The following is a 16,100-nucleotide window of genomic DNA, read 5'->3' as shown; positions in this document are numbered from 1 at the left end:
TCATTTGCTTTATTCACTGAAACCTGCAGGTAAAATATGTTACCTGGAATTTACACATAGAGCCCAGTTTAATCTTTTTTTTTTTTTAAAAATGCGTAGCCCGTGCATGCGTATTCATCCAAGTTTGTTTTTTTTTAAAGAAACACATACTGTACATTTCTTGCAATGGTCTCGTTATCTAGACTGACATCTTTCTATGCTTTCGTTATTTACTCTAAAACATTTGAAAATTTCGATCATTTATTGTCATCAGGGTGCACAGGTAAAAACTTAAGCTGTGTATATTGAACCGTATCTAATCCCGTTAGTCCAGATATGCTTACATTCACACGTGTATCAACAGTTTGCTGTCTTATACAGTAGGTCTACAACAATGAACCAGTTTTATTCAGCAGATAAGTAGAATTTCATGTGCAGTCAGCTTTTCTTCTAGATCTTCAATAAAAAAAGTTTGAGTTTGACAAGGAAACAAGGTGGGGGGGGGGGGGGGGGGGCATAGCACCCGGCATGGGCAAATTATTCATTATCAAAGTTTTTGAGAACATGCATGGCTGCATATTATTTATTTTCTAAATAATTGAAAACGGACTATTTATTTGTAACATTTTGACATATTATTTATTTCGGAAATCTTTCTTTGCAGTCAATATATATTATAAACATTTATACATTGTAGATGGAATTGAAGCTGTCTTAACCGTTTTCTTGATTGTAACTTCCCTTTAAAAAGCGTTTTTACACATTGATGGAAAATTTATGTTTAAAGGAAAACAATTACGCGCACAAAAATTAAGGAATATTTTGCACTAATTGTGTTCACTTCTACCGATTACTTTTCAATGCATTTTTTCCTAGTGAGCAAATAAATAAGAAAATAATAACTTATTTTTTAATTGTTTGTTTGATCATTCGGTCAAGAGAAAAAATGTTTTTCTTTGTTTGTTTGTTGTTGTTTTTTTTTTTTTTTAATGAAGCAACAGCGACAAGAACGTAAAAAGAATGGTAGACGAAATGAAAGCACGAGGGATTTATAAAATCAAACTCATTTGTTTAAAAGTGTGATAAGTGAATATTTAAAATAATAATTGTATTCAATTAGGAAAATGAAAATGAAAATAAACATATGTAGGCTTATTCTTAAAAAAAAAAAAAATTCAGAAAGGCCTTTATGGCGATGCAACCAAAATATTTTTTTTCATCCTTGTTATGCGGTGTTTGTTGATATGTTCGATTTATTTCCAAGTTATTGAACCATAAGGCAATGGTGTACGAAATAAGATAATAAATAGACAACTAAAATTATTTTATTTTAAAAATTGAAAGTAGTTCATACAGAAAGTAAATTTAAAAAAGATACAGTTAATAAGACAACTAGTTAATGTAATAACGAAAATACAGCTGTAAATATTTATAACAGCTTTAACTTAAAAAAAAAACTTATCAAAAATGCTTGCGATACCGTCCTTCCATTTATATAAAATAAAGAGATTATAATAAAGAAATAAACGACTTTATGAAGTAGCCAATCATAAACTAAAGCGTACAGGCTCCGCCCACTTAATTTACATACCGTTCACCAAAGCGTACCGTTCACAAAACGAACCGTTCCGTGCAAGAAGCGTACCATACCGTGCACAAAGCGAACCGTACCGTACACAAAACGAACCGTACCGTGCAAGAAGCGTACCGTACCATGCACAAAGCGAACCGTACCATACACAAAACGAACCGTACCGTGCAAGAAGCGTACCGTACCGTACACAAAACGAACCGAACCGAACCGTGCAACTGGTGTAGTAGCACGTTTTAGGGTCTGTATTACAAGATATGATGTTTTTACTGCCTCATGTAAATATAAGGATACTATTTACAGGTTGTTAGATATTTGGGAATTATCTTGAAATTTTATAAATACAGTTGTGGTTGTTTTTTCTCCTTCAAATATTTTCAAATTTATGTAATCAAGGAAAATTTTCATTCTGTTAGCTGCATCCTTATATTTCCACCCCTCAGTACCCCTTGCTAAATGGTCAGTTTTCTAGTTTGTCATTTAGGAATAAACAACTTACTCTTTTGACACTGGTAATGCAGGTACAATGAAGCTTGGTTTGAAAGTTACTCTAAGCTGTGCAGGTCTTAATTTATCTAGTAACTTCATTTTAGTAAAATTGTCATATATTTATTTTTTTAGATCAACAGATGTTTCATATAATAACTGGTCCAAATATGGGTGGAAAATCAACTTACATCAGATCTGTAAGTATGTTAGGAATCAATTCAAATATTAATATCTCATTGCAAATGATTACCTTTATTCATTGTAAACCAGGGTTTAATTAGGGCCCCGCAAGGATTTGCGGGTGCCCTATAGTAATCACTCTGTCTGTCTGTCCGTCTGTCTGTCTGTCTGTCTGTCTGTCTGTCATTCTTCCATCCACAAATTTTCTGTTTTTTTCTAATAACTTTTTTTGCAGTTGACCAATTAAGTTCAAATTTGGTATGTTGGTTGAAGAGACAGTAAGACATATTTTGATGCTAAGTTTGGTTCTCTATGTCATCCAGTTTGGAGCTGGGGTGGTGGGGTAGATTCTTTAACTTTACATTAGAATGAATGCCAGGGCAAAGAGAGATAACTGCTGAGAATGTTCCAATTGTAAACTATGAAAGCTGCAACTAGTCCCATGGGATTAATTAACTTTCCTCTTGAAGAAAATCCAAAGCATTATCTGTTTCTGTCAAATTGAGATTAATTAACACCTCTGTCTGCAAATGAAGTTTATTTTGAAGTTAAGGTCAATTCTGAATGATGTTTACATTCTCTGAAATGTGGATTTAAATAATGTTCATACTTTATATTGGTAAAATATACAATGAGTTATGATTTTATTGAATTCTAAAAACAAGATATACATAAAGATATGTTTTTTTTTATTTTTTTTTTTTTTGTTTTTATTTATTTATTTTATTTATTTATTCATTTTTTTGGGGCTGCCATTGTAAATTCAAGAATACTATTAATTTTAACGGGTAGTCCAATAATGAACTCATTCTATCATTACTGAAAGAGTTCTTATTGTAAACTTGGAAGAAAAGGATAAGAGAGCAGTACAATTAACCCCTTGGGATTAATTATCTTGTCTTGGGCAGAAAATTTTCCAGGCTTATCTTTATTTGTCACTTTAAGATAAATTAACCTTTGTCTGCAACTGATGTTTGTTTTGAAGTTAAGGTCAAGCCTGGGTGATATTTGAAAACACATGCTTTTTTCTTGTTTGAATATACATTTAATTGAGTTATTATAGATATGATATTTTTTACTGCCTTATGTAAATACAGGGATACTCTTTATAGGTTGTTGGATATTTAGGAATTATTTTGAAATTCTAATTTTATAAATACAGTTGTTATTGCATATTCTTCTTCATATATTTTTAATTTTTTGTAATCAATTAAAATTCTTATTCTGTAAGCGGCACTCTTATATTTCTACCCCTCGGTGGGGCCCTTGCTGACTGGTCAGTTTTCTAGTTGGCACAACTTTTTTACTAAGTGGACCACAGGACCACTTGTCATAAATCATTGGTGGACCTCCTCAAATTCTGGTGCACTTGAAATATCCCTACATTGCCATATTTTAATTTAATCTTTCAGTATCGTTCTAAAGAGATATACTTACAACAAATATTTTGTACATAAAATCATTAAGTCCTTTCACATCCGAGTTTCGAATGACAATAAAGACTGAACGATAAGTGAACGCTGAGCACAAGGTAAATGAACAAAGCAAACGCTGAAGGCTTTGTGAAAGCTGAATGGAGAGCACACGGTGAATGAATGGTGAACGCATGCTGAACAAACAGTGAGCAAATGGAAAAATGGGAAAGTAGAGTGATCCAGGGACTGTATATATTAGCTCTTGTCCAGCATCCATCTAGCTATCTGTCTTTTTTTTCCGTTTTTACCTCTACTGGTCAGAGACCAGAAGAGCTCCATTGTCTGTTCATTGTCCCTCCATCTAGCTGTCTGTCTGTCCATCTGTAAACAATTTTTCAAAATGCTACTGCTCGTACAGTTTTGGTCTGATTTTAATGTAACTTGGCACACAAGTAGACTACAGTAAGGTACATATTTCAATTTATCGGTTCTTGATTTCGATGAACTATGTTGCCATGGTTACTAAAAGTGAAATACTTTCAAAACGCTACTCCTCCTACAGTTCTGGTCTGATTTCAATCTAATTTTGCACACAAGTAGACTACACTCAAATGCACGAGGCCAAAATAAAATTATTGTTTGTTTGGAATTGCCGCCTGCTTCAGTGAAAAACACCCATGGCTGAAAAAATTTTATTGGCCAAAAAATAGGATTTGTTTTTTAACCATTTTATCATCTTACAATGTTTACAAGTTCTTTCGTTCGTCAAAATAGATTTTTTGAATCGGGTTTAATCTCTGCATTAATTTAACAACACCGATCAATAAAACACTTTCTTCATAGTATTTATGATAAACTGATTAAAAGATCCTTGACAAACAAAAACCGCCAAAATGTCAGACGATGCTGGAGATGAAAACGGTACTACAAGTGCTGAAGAGACAAGCATTCTTACAAATGAATGGTGTAGTAATAATAAATAAATGGATAAACAGTTTTAGTGAACATGATACCTGGAAAGTGATACTGGCAGATATTACAATTTGAATTTGACAAGTTCGTCATTTTGAAATTGAAAACGATCATTTTAACAATTCAGATATCATTAAAGTTACATAGATCAGGAATATTTGACCTCGACATTGAAGAAGAAATAAATGTTGTCCATCTGTCTGACAAGTCGGAAAAACATGTAACATTAAAATTAATAAAATCAGCATGGCAAACATGCAAGGTAACATCAAGCACCCCTTCCCTTTTTTCCACAAAACAACCCAACTCTTCTAAAGAAATTCCGTGTGGTTTTTCAAGTTTTTAGCTCACCTGAGCCGAAGGCTCAAGTGAGCTTTTCTGATTGAAAGGATGTATTCGTTATAACAAAAGATTTGACCTATAGGAGAGAACAATTTCCAGAAAAAGTCACATTTAAAAATAAATTTTCTTTAGTTGTTTTCTATCATATATTTGTCTACATTTTTCAAATTAGCATTTTGAACCTAAAATTTTTTATTTTCAACTTTGAAATTAACCTCCAAAGTTGGCCAAAGCAGTATTTTGTCCGTTAAAGCACTAATTTTTGCGTGAATTTTGGCATAGAAGTCCTTTAGGGCAGGCTTGCCCCTAAATTGAATTATGAAATTTTGATAGATTTTGATCTAAAGAATGATTTAAAACAAGATTTTTTTAGAGGCACCCCTGCCCTAGGGTCGAAATTCGTAAAAAACCTATAAAAAATGCGAAAACCTATTTCTATCACACTGGCTTATGTTTATGACGTATGTGTTCATAGCTAGTATAGCTCAGAGATATAGACCGCAGACTCTCACAATGAACATTTTGTGTCCTGGTTCAAATCCACCTGTTGGCACACTTTTATTTTTTCAAATTTTTCACCTGTATAAACACGAATTTAATTTTTTTATACAGGCTTCTGCATTTTACTTCTATTTTCTTCCTTAAATGTATGTTTGCTGTTGATATAAAAGACATTTATGGAAATGCAGATCATAAATTCTCTTTAACTAAACGCAATCAAACGGAACTATACCTCAGTGTAAGCACACTTTGTTCAAGGACACAAATCATTCACTTTCTGTTACTCGATACTGCAGGTGTCACGAAAAAAAATCATGCCGAGCAAAAATTGCTGTGTTTGTCTTTCAAGAACATCTCTGGGTAATAGTACTGTTATGCCAGTGGTAGAGATACTGCGCTATGCAGAGTAGATACAGTTCATTCCTCGGGAAAATTGTGTGCATTGGTGACATGTTATGTCAAAAATGCAGGAGGAAGGTGTACAGATTAGAAAAAGAGTGTGGTAAGGTCAGTTAAGGTTTTGTGTCCCGTTGCCATTACCCAGGCATCAAGTAACAACCCTCATACAAAGGATGTATCTGTAAATACCGAGGTAGGATCAGATGAACACACAGTTGACTACAACTAAAGCGATACATGAGAAACAAGAAACTACACGCATGTGGCCTAAAGTCAGCGACCGGAACAGATATCGATAAGCTTTATCTAAAGACTGAAACCAATATCGCCCTATAGGTCAACACATATATTTACCTAGAAGTGATCCTTTGTCTGTTGTCGTCCTTATTGTTGTCGTAAACTCTTCACATATTCATCTTCTTCTCCAGAACTACTGGGCCAATTTCAACCAAACTTGGCACAGAGTATCTTTGGATGAAGGGGATTCAAGTTTGTTTAAATGAAGGGCCATACCCTCCTCCAAGAGGAGATAATTACAAATTAGTGAAAAATTAATGGCATCATTGAAAAATCTTCTTCTCAAGAACCAATAGGCCAGGAAAGATGAAACTCATATGGAATCATTGTCAGGTAGTGTAGATTCAAATTTGTTCAAACCATGACCCCCAGGGGTAGGGTGGGGCCACAATGGATGATCAAAGTTTTACTCAAGAGGAAAAATCTTTAAAAATCTTTTTAAGAACAGCAAAGCTATGATTGGTCATATTTATATGGAAGCATCCTTAGGTTGTGTAGATTCAAGTTTGTTCAAACCATGACCCCCGGGGGTAGGGTAGGTTCACAATGGACGATCAAAGTTTTACATATGAATATATAGGAAATATCTTTAAAAATCTTCTTGTTGAGAACAGAAAAGCAATAATTTGTCATATTTATGTGCAAGTATCCTCGGGTGGTGTAGATTCAAGTTTGTTCAAATCATGACCCCCGGGGATAGGTTGGAGCCACAATGGATGATCAAAGTTTAATACAGGAGTATATACTAGGAAAAAATCATCAAAAATCTTCTTCTCAAGAATAGCAAAGCTATGATTGGTCATATTTAAGTGAAAGTATCCTCAGGTGGTGAAGATTCAAGTTCTTTCAAATCATGACTCCCGGGGGTAGGGTGGGGCCACAACGGATGATCAAAGTTTTACATAGGAATATATAGGAAAAATCTTTAAAGATCTTCTGATGAAGAACAGCAAAGCCATGGTCAGTCATATTTATATGGAAGCATCCTCAGATAGTGTAGATTCAGGTTTGTTCAAATCAATAACCCCCAGGGGTAGGGTGGGGCCACAATGAAATTTCAAACTTATAGGGAAAAAAGTCAGTGTAAGGGCGGGGCTCTATTGATTATATAGGGAACATGCAAAATTCTTTCAAAATCTTCTTCTCTGCTCCTGGGTATTAATTCAAACAAAGAAAGTGCATGGTTTTGATAAGGAAGAATGCCTCTTCCAAAATTGTAAAATTCATGGCCCCTGGGTCAGGGGTTTTTGTGAAGGTCTATTGATTATATGGTGAAAATGCATAATTTCTCTCAAAATATTTTTTTCTACTACTCACAAATGTTGTTTTTGTATTTCATAAAGGCAATAATTAACTTGTTTAGAGTTAAGTTCCTCAACAACCTAGCATCTTGATTTTGTTTTAGCAAGATGTATCAACCTTCACTGTCAGTCACCCTTTGTTCTTCTACTTCATGTGGCATGATAAGTAAAGCTAGGTTAATATCTTTACCTTGAATGATGTTACTTTGTAGCATGGGAGATCCTGTTTCTACTGGTGTCTTGGCATGTTTTCTTTTCCTTCCAGACATTGTCAGTTTGTGATAAATATAGAAACACTCAATAATCACATTTCATGGGTCATAGTTTATGGAACTATTTGCCCATGTCCATATAAACAAACACAAATAGAACTACACAAATGCATGATTTATCCGATATTTAAATTATACAGTCCACAACTGAGAATAAAAATAACACTGGTAAAGTTTCATGTAAGTCATATAAATAAAATCCGTAGGAATTTACTTGAAATTTGCAAAAATCATTTGAGAGAGACAAACTTGAGGAGTAATCTGATTGGCTGTTATGATCATGTGACTTTGGTAAACCATGTGCTGAATAATTTGATATCTGTTTATTTAAACTATATTAATTACATTAAAATAATTTTAATAATCTTGATGTTTCAGGCTGGAGTCATTGTTCTTCTGGCACAGATTGGATCTTTTGTTCCATGCAGTGAGGCAAAAGTGACCATTGTGGATAGCATTCTGGCTCGTGTTGGTGCAGGTGATAATCAAGTGAAAGGGATTTCAACATTTATGGCAGAGATGTTAGAAACAGCTTCAATATTGAAGGTTAAGAGAATGATATATAAATATTGTACCTTAATTATTATATAGCTATCAGTTTTCTGTATTAAGCTCCTCTGAGCTGAAAGCTTGAGCTTTTTCTGACCATCCATTGTCTGGTGTCCGGCCATCCGTCTGTCTGTCCATCCCTCCTCCTGTAAACTTTTCACATTTTTCTCACCTAAGCCGAAGGCTCCAGTGAGCTTTTCTGGTCAAAGGACAATTCTCTATAAGGTCATTTTCTGGCCTACAATAAAATCACTTGAAAATGTGATTTTATATATAAATTTAATTGATCATAAAATGTTTATTTATGTCGGAAACATATCAAACTTAAGTAATAAATACAAAGATTGTTTCATTTAAGGGTTAAGATATTTTTTAGCGCGACTGGTCAGAGACCAGAAGAGCTTATGCGATAGTAAGGTGTCCATCGTCTGTCTGTCCATCTGTAAACAATTTTTCAAAACGCTACTCCTCCTACAGTTTTGGTTTAATTTCAATTTAACTTGGCACACAAGTAGACCATACTAAGATACATAATTCGGTATATCGGTTTTTGATTTCAATGAACGGTGTTGCGATGGTTACTAAAAATAGAAATTTCCTTGAAATACTTTCAAAATGCTACTCCTCCTACAGTTTTGGTCTGATTTCAGTATAACTTGGCACACAAGCAGACTTAACTATTACTCATACCAAAATAAAGTACAAAAAAGTATACTCTTATGCTACTTTTGTACTATATAAATTTGTGCTTTTTAGAAAAAGGTCAGAAAAGGTATACTTTTTTGTACTGGGCCAGATAGCCTCTGAAAGCTGATGACCTTTTTTTGTACTTTATTTGGACTTAGGTTTTTTTTCCAAAGTACTTTTTTGTACTTTTTAGGACTTAGTTTTTTTCCACAGTACTTTTTTGTACCTAATTTTGACTTAGTCTTTTTTCACTGTACTGAAAGTATACTTTTCTGGGACTTAATCTTTTTTGGCAAAATCAGTAAAATAAGGATGTACTTTTTATGTACCTAATTTGGACTTAGCTTTTTTCTCATTGTGATAAAAATTAATTTTGAAATTTCAAACAGATTATTCGATAATTAAAAAAAAATTGTAGTGATGAAATGATATTACAATCTATGTATCATTATATGTATGTTAATATATATAGTGTTAAAAAATATGGAAAAAAGACAGGGGGTGTAGAACACAGTTTTACACAATTATTAATTACATTATTCTTATGATTTAATATGGTGTTATTACATACATTCAGAACCCAATTATGTTATTAGCATGAGAGTATAGGTATATGTATATTTCTTGCAGAAAAAGGGGGGATGAACATTATTGTTACAAATGCCAATGGGTTTAAGATCATTGAATCAGTTGAATAATTCATAGGGAATTAAAAAATCCATTTGTGTTCCTTTATTCTTCTCTCTTCACCTTACGAAATATTTTAGTTCTAAAATTGGGAGGGGGGGGGGGGGGGTAGTCTTATATACATGTATCAATATTTTTAATGCATTGTCCATTTTATGTTCAACAGAAGTCCTAAATTATTCATGTTATTATAATCATTAAGATCAAGTCAACCTTCTGTAAATTACATTGTAAATCTGAATAGAGGAATAATTATCTCCCCCTCTCCCCCCCCTCTCTCTCTCTCTCTCTCTTGGGAAATACAAAAATGTAACATTATTTAATGGGAAATCTTCTACAATGTTCTGCAGAGGGAATTATATGTATCAACATGAACAAGTAGTCCAGTTATATTTCACAACTCTCTCTCTCTCTCTCTCTCTCATGTGCAAACTGCTGATTTCAAGTGACACAGGTGTTTGTACTCAATGACCTTTGTTGTATAGACTTGTGGAAACTTGTGAAGTTGCACATTTCACAATAAGTTTTGGTGAATCTTAACGAAATTACTCATTATAAATTTGGCTATCATTGTAAACAAAATGGATGAAATGCAGGCTAATTTAATAAAAGTAAAATAGGGTTGATAGTATTAATATTTTAATAATTAAAAGCGGAAATAGGAAGGCACGAATATAAATACAAAAGCCTCCAAGATGCACCATGCCCATTGTTTTATTTATCACAAGGAACTTCATCATGTTTACATGTACACGATTTATATAAGTAGCATGTGCACAAGTCCATGCTGTAACAGATATTTCGACATTGAGAATGAAGACTGCCAGTTTGATTAGGATGTTTTAGCAGTTAACAAGGGCATCCAGAATTTCTTGTGGCTTTATTAAATAAAATGATTTTATTTAAAAAAAAAACAAACAAACAAACAAAATGGCGACGACGATCATAAAACAAAATGGCGGTCATGATGATGGTAAAGCTACCTATCGAGTATATTACACACAAAACGGCTGTAAAATAAATATGATGACTTAAAAAACATTATTACAGGAATTTTGGTGTTTTTGTGAACTAATTTAGTAATTATTTATTTCCTTTTTTGATCACATGACTCTTATGAACTCTACGATTGATCAACAATGAAGCGCGGATTTTTCAGAGACGATTTGAAAATTGGTGGGATGGAAATGCTGAGAACAAAAAGGAGATAAAGAAGTCGGTAAGACTATATTTATATTTAAATTTTATATGTTGTTAGCAGGAAATGCATTTTACCACTTTAGAAATGTATTCAGTGGAGAATTTCAACGTAGATTTTACGTAATTGTGGACATTTGTGTCTTCGATTTCTGGTTTGTTTTGATCAGTATGACGACGTATATAAACTTAAGTTAACATACTGGAACATGCTTTTTCTCTGGCTCAATGTAAGGCCAGCATTTTTTTATTTTAAGGTTTACAAACTCGCCACTCAAGTTACTGAACTTTCAGAAAAAAAATAAAATTGAGAAAAATGGGATTTTTTCTTTCCAATGTCGAATTTGAGTTGGGATCGATATTTGAAATTAAGAACTCGTAGTTTCAGTTTAAGATAAACATGGCAGTTAAATCGAGTAGATCTGCAGAGTCTAGAGCAGCATCATAGCTTGGATTAGTGTAAAAATTATCGATAGGAGTGCCATTCAAAACGTTTCACCTGTTCAGAGGACAAATAAAATTCTGACAACTTTGTTTCACAATGACATATGTTAGTGAGATAATTATGTATCCAAATTCAAAAGTATCTGCATGTAAATTAATTTCCTTCCACAGGTTAAAAACTGCCCATGGTAGCTATAGCCAGAGACATTGTTTCGGTCTCTGCTTTAGCTTACAGTCTAAGCAACATTCTTCAGAAAAAGGATCGCTTATGCATCAGATGTAATGAATAAAACTATGGGAGAAGTTAAATGAATTTGAGGGTGAAATAAGATATAGCCTAAAGAAATGAAATATTTCAACTACGGTATAAAAGAAAACAAATATATACAAGCATGTAGTATCGTTTTTGAATATGGCAGCCAGAAAAATTATTTTACACTTAAATTGATAAAATTTAACCCCCCTCCCCAATACTCCCTGTCTATTATATGATAGGAATTTTTACTTAAGGTATCGAGTTTATTTTAAGAACAATTTCTACACAGTCACTTAACACTTATTTTAAAAAAATGAAGATATATTGAAATAGTTAAAAAAAATTATTTTTTTTTTGAATTTGTATTTTGACCAACATCTCAAAATTTATATCACTGTCCTCAACTGGCAGACAATAAAATAAACAATTTAAGGTTCTACTTCCTATTTGTAACCATTGTGTGGCCAGTGGCAAGGAGCCTTTTAGGAGAGCATCAAAAAAGAAGGCTGTTTAAACATAATATTGAGACACATGATTATTTTTCTAATTTGCTTATACAACATTAAGAATTTAGACAGGGATGTCAAACTCACTTTACAATTTTTCAAAATCATTGTTTTAAAAAAATGAAAAGTATTAAATGTTTGTGTGTGGATATAATGCCAGAGAAGTTCTCAAACATTCGTTACCTGATTTTTCTTTTATAATTTTCAGCAGTGAATGCATGTTTTTTGCCATGAGCATCTCACTAACATGCAGAGCCATAGAAAAATGCTTCAACAATTTAAGTGTATCTTATCATCAGTAAGTACATATTAATCTAATCTGATTTCTGTAAAATACAGTATAGAGTCATATCAAATTAGTAGTTTTGTCTGTCTTTAATATACTCATGCACTGAAAAGACTTATTTTAAAATTTTATAAGTGATGGGGATGATCGGAAGTTAATTTTTTTGATTTTCACAAAAGAATTTTGAGTTTTAATTGGTTTTCAAGTTAGTTTGAATATTAAACTGAATATATGATACTGTCTGTCAGTCTGCGTGTATTAAGCACAGGAATTCTGCTTTTTAAGAACATGTTTGATTTAAAACTGAAAAAAAATATGTTTTGATTATTTAACTTTTTTTGCAGAACCCAAGGAAAAGTACTTGAAGGCTGAAATCATTTAGCATATTCAAATGAAGATTTTATTGTACTTTTTTAAGCATCAATCTAAAGAAGTACTATTTTTATACTTTTTCTGCATACATTTTTGTACTTTTCTCTGGAAGTATACTTTTTTTGTACTTCATACATTTCTGTACTTTTTTCTGGAAGTATACTTTTTTTGTAATTCATACATTTTGTACTTTTTACCAGATCTACTTTTTTTGTACTTTTGTATGTTAGTTTTAAGAATATACTTTTTCTGTACTTCCAATTATACTTTTTATGTACTTTTCTCAAATATGGAAATGTACCAAAAGTATACTTTTGTTATACTTTTTTGTAACCGAGAACCTAAGTTCTCATAAAGCAACAAAAAAGTATACTTTTTTGACTCAATTTGAAACGACCAAATCCCTTGTTCCAAATTGAGTCGAAAAAAGTATACTTTTTGTAACCTTTTTTTGTACTTTTTTTCGTACTTAATTTGTACTTAATTTTGGTATACATAATTCTCTCTACCAGTTTTGGATTTTGATGAACATTGTTGCCATGGTTACTAAAAATAGAAATTTTCTTGAAATACTTTCAAAATGTTACTCCTCTTATACTTTTTGTCTGATTTCAGTATAACTTGGCATACAAGTAGACTACACTGAGATGCATAATTGTCTTTATTGTTTTTTGATTTTGTTGAATGATGTTGCCATGGTTACTTGAATCAAAATTTCTGTAAAATTGTTTTAAAAGGCTACTCCTCCTACAGTTTTAGTCTGATTGCAGTAAATCTTGCCACAAAAAGAGACTAAACCAAGGATCATTATTCTATTTATTGCTGTTGCAAAGTTTCAAGTCCAAGTGCTACTTTTATCTTCCTTTATAAGTACAACCAGTAGAGCTATAGTCTCATCAGAGACTTCTGGTTATGACCTGAATTTTGATGCATTCACATTTTCCATATTTTGAATGTAAATCTTTACAAAATGCACACTGTATGATGTTGGAAAATGTTCAATTATAATTTAGTTCATAGAATTATTTCATAAAATAATATTGATATTGTGTATTGTTTTTAGCTCTCCTGAGCCAAAGGCTCAAAGAGCTAATGCTATGGCCGTTTGTGCAGTGTGCATAAACTTTTTAGAATATGGGCCATAACTCAAGAACCCCTTGGCCAATTATTGTCAACTTTGTCACACGTTATCCTTGGCCCAAGGGCTCCCATTTATACTTAAAGTATGGCTATGTATGACCCGTAAACAAGAGGAGATAATTATTAATTAGTACTGGTTGCTAAAAAATCTTCTTCTCAAGAACCACTGGGCAGATTATCACCAAACTTACACAAAAGGATGAGGATTAAAAATTGTTCAAGGCATCACCCTGGGGCAAAGGGTGTGGTTTCAAGGTCACTTCAAAGTTGACCAAAAATTACACTTTATTAAAATGTTGATATTTTGTTTAATATAAAGACTAGGATCATCAAATCTTGTCAGTTGATGCATCTAGGGACCTCATACCATGTTGACCCAAATGTAGATCATGGTGACCTACTTTCTGAATTTTGCGTTCATTCATTTTCAAAATGATTTAGAGGTATATTTTGAACAATTTAAGGCCTATGATCATCAAATTTTGTCACTTGATGCATCTTGGGGCTTTGGAGTATGTCAACTAAAAAAAGGGTCACCTTGACCTTCTTTTTAGCTCACCTGAGCTGAAAGCTGAAGTGAGCTTTTCTGATCACCCATTGTCCGTCGTCTGTCCGTCTGTAAACTTTTCACATTTTCAACTTCTTCTCAAGAACCACTGGGCCAATTTTAACCAAACTTGATACAAAGTATCCTTGGGTGAAGGGGAGTTTAAATTTTTAAAATAAAGGGCCCAGTCCCCTTACAAGGGGAGATAATCAAGAAAAGACAGAAATAGGGTTGGGTCTTTAACAAATCTTCTTCTCAAGAACCACTGGGCCAGAAAAGCTGAAACTTATGTGGAAGTATCCTGGGATAATAAAGATTCTAAATTGTTAAAATCATGACCCCGGGGGTAGGGCGGGGCCACAATAGGGAATCCAAGTTTTACATTGAAATATGTTAGAAAAATCTTTAAAAATCTACTTCTCAAGAACCACTGGGCTAGAAAAGCTTAAACTTATGTGGAAGATTCTAAGTAGTTCAAATCTTGACCCCTGAGTAGGGTGGGGCCACAATAGGGAATCTAAGTTTTACATTGAAATATATAGAAAAAATCTTTTCAAAAACCACTGGGCCAGAAAAGCTGAAACTTAAGTGGAAGCATTCTGGGGTAGTGTAGATTCGATATTGTTCAAATCATGACCCCTTGGGGAAGGCCGGGGCACAATAGGGGATCCAATTTTTACATTGAAATATATAGGAAAAATCTTTTCAAAAACCACTTGGCCAGAAAAGCTTAAAATTATGTGGAAGCATCCTGGGGTAGTTTAGATTCTAAATTATTCTAATCATGACCAGCGGGGGTAGGGTGGTGCCACAATAGGGAATCCAATTTTTACATTGAACTATATAGAAAAAAAATCTTAAAAATCTTCTTCTCAAGAACCACTGGGCCGGAAAAGCTGAAACTTAAGTGGAAGCATCCTGGCATATTGTAGATTCTAAATTTTTCAAATCATGATACTCGAGGGTAGGGCGGGGCAACAATAGGTATTACAAGGGGGAAATCTGGTGAAGAACAGTAGGGCCAAAATTACTCAGGTGAGCATTGTGGCCCATGAGCCTCTTGTTATGTTCATCTTCACTCCCTCAAGAAATCACTTTATGATACATGTATGTGACAATACAAAACAAACTACGCCTTGTAAATGTAGGAACCCATATGTACCATTCAAAATTTTGCAATTTATTGCAAAACACTCTTGTCCAAAAGATCTTGTGGATATCTTGAATCAATGAATGACATACAAAAAATATAATTCTATTTGGAACCGAGGTTTATTTCTGACAATGTTATCAGGAACACAGAGGAAATACTTCTCACTGACCAGGCCAGTGCTCTATGGAGATTTTGTTGCCTGAATCAGTACTTAGTTTTCTGGTGCTGGCAATAATTTTTATTTCTGATTGTTTTGTTGAAAAAAATTTTGCAGTACATGTATATTATAAGTTATTGAAATCCACTTGTGACATTGCTCTTTTGTTTGAGCGCTCCATTACTTTTTAGGAATGGAGAGTTCAGAGTTGCAATTTACATTGAAAATGGTGTTTGTTTTATACAGATTCTCCTTCCCATGGGAAATTTAATAAAGTTATATTTTTAGCTCTTCTGAGCCAAAGGCTCAAAGAGCTAATTCTATTGCCATTTGTGCAGTGTGCATAAACTTTTTAGAATATGGGCCATAACTCAATAACCT

At 33.2% G+C, this 16,100-nt stretch overlaps 1 protein-coding gene across 1 annotated transcript in view; it reads left to right on the top strand.

Annotated features, from left to right (window-relative positions):
- Positions 1-16,100, top strand: part of LOC133178607 (DNA mismatch repair protein Msh2-like) — a 337,373-nt gene that overhangs the window by 268,754 nt on the left and 52,519 nt on the right. The window contains exons 9-10 of the mRNA XM_061313340.1: positions 2,192-2,256; positions 8,117-8,284. Of these exons, the coding sequence (XP_061169324.1) occupies positions 2,192-2,256; positions 8,117-8,284 (233 nt within the window). The remainder of the gene's footprint in view (positions 1-2,191; positions 2,257-8,116; positions 8,285-16,100) is intronic.

This window comes from Saccostrea echinata, unplaced genomic scaffold, assembly GCF_033153115.1.
Source record: "Saccostrea echinata isolate AGI-Se365-2 ecotype Australia unplaced genomic scaffold, CSIRO_AGI_Sech_v1 ptg000003l, whole genome shotgun sequence".
NCBI lineage: Eukaryota > Metazoa > Mollusca > Bivalvia > Ostreida > Ostreidae > Saccostrea > Saccostrea echinata.
This window is presented reverse-complemented; position numbering and strand designations above follow the sequence as displayed.